Source organism: Elephantulus edwardii, unplaced genomic scaffold (assembly GCF_000299155.1).
Source record: "Elephantulus edwardii isolate Elephantulus edwardi_28Jun2011 unplaced genomic scaffold, EleEdw1.0 scaffold00048, whole genome shotgun sequence".
Lineage (NCBI taxonomy): Eukaryota > Metazoa > Chordata > Mammalia > Macroscelidea > Macroscelididae > Elephantulus > Elephantulus edwardii.
The window spans coordinates 5918562-5923648 of record NW_006399798.1 but is presented as its reverse complement, the minus strand read 5'-3'; the positions used below and the strand labels follow the sequence as shown (position 1 = coordinate 5923648).

General features: G+C 58.5%; 1 protein-coding gene across 1 annotated transcript in view; it reads right to left on the bottom strand.

The window, feature by feature from the left end:
• Positions 1 to 2297: 2297 nt before the first annotated feature.
• UNC13D (unc-13 homolog D (C. elegans)) overlaps positions 2298 to 5087 on the bottom strand; it is a 17013-nt gene continuing 14223 nt past the window's right edge. Inside the window, exons 26-32 of the mRNA XM_006886203.1 lie at positions 4898 to 5003; positions 4742 to 4813; positions 4170 to 4253; positions 3960 to 4080; positions 3642 to 3765; positions 3045 to 3241; positions 2298 to 2420 (exon numbers count right to left, since the gene is read on the bottom strand). Of these exons, the coding sequence (XP_006886265.1) occupies positions 2299 to 2420; positions 3045 to 3241; positions 3642 to 3765; positions 3960 to 4080; positions 4170 to 4253; positions 4742 to 4813; positions 4898 to 5003 (826 nt within the window). The 3' untranslated portion in view covers position 2298. The remainder of the gene's footprint in view (positions 2421 to 3044; positions 3242 to 3641; positions 3766 to 3959; positions 4081 to 4169; positions 4254 to 4741; positions 4814 to 4897; positions 5004 to 5087) is intronic.

The following is a 5087-nucleotide window of genomic DNA, read 5'->3' as shown; positions in this document are numbered from 1 at the left end:
CCCCCCCCCCCCCCGCACTGGCCTGTCCCCCCTCCTGGCACAGCCCTCCACCTGCTGTCCGCACCCTCCCTCTGGCAGCTAGCAGGGCAATTGGTGGGAGGGGCTGCGGCCTGTGAGGACCAAGTGGGGTCCCGCCCCGCCCGGCAGGAAGGCTCCAGGGCTTTCCGTGGTGCTCCGAGTGCAGCTGACGTCCCGCCTGGCCCGGGCCGGACGCCTGTGTGCATGTGTGTGCGTGCCTGTCCACTGTATATTGTGTCTTAGCTTCCCTTTTTAAATTGTCATGTACAGAGAGGTGCCGTGGGCGGGAGGGCGGGGCGGGAGGAAGTGGTGGCCTCGCTCCCAGCACTGGTGTCTGGGGCAAAGGGGCTGGGAAGGGTCTGATCCCAACCTAGGCCCCCCCCCCTTTGGGCTCAGCACGAAAGGGCTTTCAATGAATTAAGTGAAAACTTTCTCTTTTTTTACGAAAAAATGCAAAAATCAACAAAGCTCTAAGCCTATTGGAAATAAAATATGAACTTGCTGTGGTAGCTTTTTCCATGGGATTGGGAAAGGACGGGAGAAGGGCCTCTGAGCTCTTTTCTGTGTTGCTGGGCCTTACCGCCTGCCGCCTCAGAAACTCTGAGGCCAGGCTTCGGGGGCGGAGGGATGGGGGGGTGGAATGGGCCTCCACCAGTGCCTGGGGAATGCGGACGGAGGGGCTGTCACAGCCCAGGCCTGGGACTCTGCCTAGGGCCACGATCTCCAGTTGGATACTTCACCAAAAGCAGCAGGACCCAGACTGTTCCCCGAGGATCAGAGATTCCTAGTGACTTCTCTGGGGTGATGTCCATAGCTCTGCAGGATGAGAAGGCCAGGGGCCAGAGGAGTGCTCCTTTCCCCACCCCTCCTGCCCTGACTGATGAGTACCCCTGCAGCCCTCAGAGCCCCTGCTCTGGAAGTGAGGGGGCCACACTCTGAGCTAGGGCTAATGGGATATGGGGTCTTCCTGGTCAGTACACGGGCCACCTCCCCCAGACTCCTGGGAGACCCTCTGTCTAGAGCAACCTCTTGGCCTTGACCTGCTACACCCCAACTGCAGTATAGCACCCCTGGAGTGTCAGAAACCCACTCAGCCTGCTGTACCTGCCTGACTGCCTTGGAGACCACAGCATCAGGGCAGCCAGTTAGCCCACTTACTTACTCAGCAGTCTCCCCACCTCTACCTTGCTGCTTTGTGATTTGAGGCACCAGGGTTGGACCAGGCCCAACTAAAGGTAGTAGCTCCTAGAATTGATGCTACTCCAGCTAAGTGAAGTCAGGAGATTGTTACATCTACAGAAGGTCTCCTGAAGGCTGAGAGGGGGCTGCTTGGCCTCAGCGGTGTGTTCTAGAAGAGGGTGGACTGTGTATGTTAAACACTGGCCATCCCCAGTTAGGAGTATTTGACCTGAGCCAGCTCCTGTAAACCCTCTTAAAAACTGGAGGAACATACATACAATGGTTTGTAGATAGCAGAGGAGTGCTATTTCTCAGAGTGCACCAAAGCATGAGCATTCCTGCATTAAAGAGAATGTATCTGCAAGTGTTTCTGTACATTTGTCATGCATGGAAAGCTACACCACGTTAAGAAGAACGTTAGCTGCCAGATCTGTTCCAGCTTACTTAGCAATTGGGTTTCAAGACAGGCTTGGGACTGACCAACTCAGAGACGGGGCTGCCTGTAGAACAGGACTTTTGCTGTTTCAACAGAGTTCAGCAACGTTAGTATTCATTTCCAGATTTTCCACTGTCCATTTTTGGACTTTTCCATTATCAGCAGATGGTCAGTGGCTTTTTATTATTTTATTTGTGGATTAATTTACAAATAGATGATCAGCTGATCTGTTTTGCGGGCAAGTGCTGTCTGGGGAAGAGGTGGCCTCTGCAGACAGCTAGCCAGCCCTTGAGTTGTGCCATGTGTGGGCGTACCAGCCACTGCCTTTGGCTCCTCAGCCCAGGTGAGCGCAATGCCTTGGTGATGCCACCACCTAGGAGTGGCCCTACCTCAGGCAGCTGCAGCTCCCCCTCTGCAGGAGGCTCTGGGTCAGACCCACTGGGTTATGGCATCTTTTCCAGGAGGGGGAAGGGCTGTAGGGGAGTGCACACAGCTGCCTGCGGCGCCACCTCCCAGCCCAGGAGAGAGGATGAACCTCACTTGGCTGCCTGTCTCTGGGACCCTGTTCAGGAGGGGGAGCTACACTTTGGGCTGGGCTCCCAGCCCTGCAGGACCCAGGTGGGGGCTTGCCAGAGTCCTAGGCCTCATGGGGAGCCCACCAGCCGCTACCGCCCTGGCCTCGGCAAGTGCTGTGCGGCCTGCTTGGCCCTCTGTCTCCGTAGCCTGACGAAGGCCTGGGCCTCACGGTCCCCTTTGCGGTTCTCCAGCAGCTGCAGGATTGGGTCCCCTATGAGGAGAGGGGTTGGGGCTGCAGACTCACAGGAGCACCCCCAGGCCAGAACTGCCCACCCCCAGCTGACTTGACTTCCCAGGTAGCCTCAGCCTACCTGCCAAGGTCATAAGACAAGGCTGGAAAGCCTCCTGTCCTCTGGCACCAGTGTTGGCCTGGGCCCAGTTTAGGGGCCAGAGGTGGTGACAGGACTGTAATTGTGACTCACATTTTTATGAGGTCCTCAGGTGAGTTAGCTAAGCCCTTGTGCCTCAGTTTATGCATCTGTAAAATGGAGATAATACCTCCCTGGTTGCGATCTTGTGAGAACAGAATCAGTCCAGGGCTTGGAACTGGGTCATGACGAGGGCCAAAGATGAACTCTTACTGTCATCCTGCCTGGGTCCGCCGGCCAGTGACATGCCCTGATCAGAGACTCAGAGCTGTGCCCTGGCCAGAGGAGTCACATTACACCTGGCTTAAATCTCAACGTCTCTTGCCTCAAGGACAATGACAGACAAGGTGCCACGATGGTTCCTGACCCACCCCAAGGAGGCCTCCTCTGGCCCTGACTGTCCGGTCAGGGGTACTCTGTACCCTGGTCTGGGCCCTCCCCTTCCCTTGTCCCAGGGACTGGCCTACCATTGGGTGCAGGGTAGGTGAGGGGCAGGCGGGTCTGGGGCACCTCGCCAGGCCCCTCGTCCCCAGGCAGGCCAGGCACGGAGTGCAGGGGTAGGAAAGCCTCGCCTTCCAGGTCGTCAGCCCCCAGCGTGTCGTGGTCCAGCACGGTGAGCAGGAGGCAAGCCCCTTCCTTTTGGCATGGTTCTGCAGGCACCAGACTGGGCAGAGGGACAGGTGGGCTCCACTGTCATGCTAACTGTCACTGCCACCCCTCCCAACAGTTGGGGACAGGCCAGGTTGGGAGGAAGCAGCCCTCTCAGATGCCATTCTCAGGCAATCTGACGCCCACTCTGACCAGGAGCCTGCAGGGGGTCCTGCATACCCCAGACTGCCTGTCTCGGGGTGTGGCAGGGAAGAGAGAAGAGCTCACAGACAGGACCTTTCCCAGGAGTCACCCCTACCCAGTAGTCCCACCTGACCTCCCAGGAGCAGGTTTGTGGAACTGTTGTCCCTGGTGCCCCCTCCCTGGTGTGCAAATGTGACTGTCATGGGTGCAGGAGGCAGGGGACATGGGAGGGGGCTGAGAAAAGAGGGAGGGTCTAGAGCAGAGCTACTCACAACTCAAAGGTCTCATCAAACAGCGGGTGAAGATCTTTCTTGTGCTTCTGGGTCTCCCGCGGGGCCAGCTCGGGGAACAGGTGCCTAGGCTCCAAGGTCAGCTGCACAAAGGGGTCGCTGGAGCCTGGCACGGGCCCAAGGGAGGGATGGTTGGCAGTGGCCCTGAGCCTCCACAGTGCTAACCCCTCCTGGTAACGAGGGAAATACACCCAGTGGTCCAGCTATGGGGAGAGGGCAGCCACACCTATGGGGCACTGGGGGCGCAGGGCCAGTGTGAGGACACTGGGTCGGAGTGGCCGGCTGGCAGACCCCACTCACCGTTGGAGTCTAGGGGCAGCAGGCCAGAGGCGCTGAGCAGCTCAACACGCAGCTTCTGCTCAGAGGTGAGGTAGGAAGCCTTGAGGGTGACCACTCCCAGCTCCTCAGAGGGGGTTCCTGCCTGCAGCGGGGAATCAGGGGGAGTGTGGGCTGGGCCAATGCAGGGTTCTGTGGGGCCTCTTCCCAATGTGGGGCGAAGGGATGCCTCACCTGCTGCTCCAGGCGGCTGCAGAAATACTTCTGGATAAGCTGCCGGCTGGAGGCCTCCTGTAGTGTCAGGTCCCTGCTCAGGGCCTGGGGAAGGGCATCGGAAGTCACTGCTGAAATTTAGGTGCCCGTACCCAAGGGAGAGAGGCCAGCTCGATCTAGAAACCTCTGGGCCTCAGGGAGCCCAGACTGCCTGGGGCCCAGCAGGACCGGCTCTGTGGGCATGTGGTGTAGGCAGCACCAGGTCCTGGGCCTAGACAGGCTTCATACTCGACACTTGGCTGGTAAGGGAAAGGCTGGAGGTTGAAAACCACCAGCTACTTTGCAGGAGAAAAACTGCAATGTTTTTCAAGAGTGTAGTTTTGGAACCCGATGGGGAGCTCTGTCTACTCTCTTGTACAGGGTGGCTGTGAGCTGGAATTCACTCGAGTGGGCGCCGGTCTTGAAATCCTTAGTGATTTTTTTTAACTGGGCCCCACATTCTCATTTTGCACTGGCCCCTCCTTGCAAGGCATGTAGCCGGTGCTCAGAGAGGTGAGCATGGAGAGGCAGACGTCCCTGTGGGTGCAGCTCACCTGGAAGGTGGCAGTGTGCAAGGCTTCAGGTGGCAGGCCACAGCCCTCGGCATGGAAGCAGACCTCCAGGTTCTGGGTGGTGGAAGGGCAGAGGTGACTGCAGGCTCCCCTGCCCCCTCCTCCCCGCAGCTGCCTTGGCACCTCTGCCATCCTTACCTGGAGAACAATCTTCAGTCTGTTGGAAGCCAGTGGGGAGTTTCTCTGGGTGGCGGCCGCCTCCGCCAAAACCGTGAGTGTGTGTGTCCACAGAAGGGCCAGAAGGCTGGATGGATGAAGGGATGGAAGGAGGGAGGGAGAGATGAAGGGACAGAGGGAGGGAGGCAGGGATGAAGGCAGGGATGGAGGG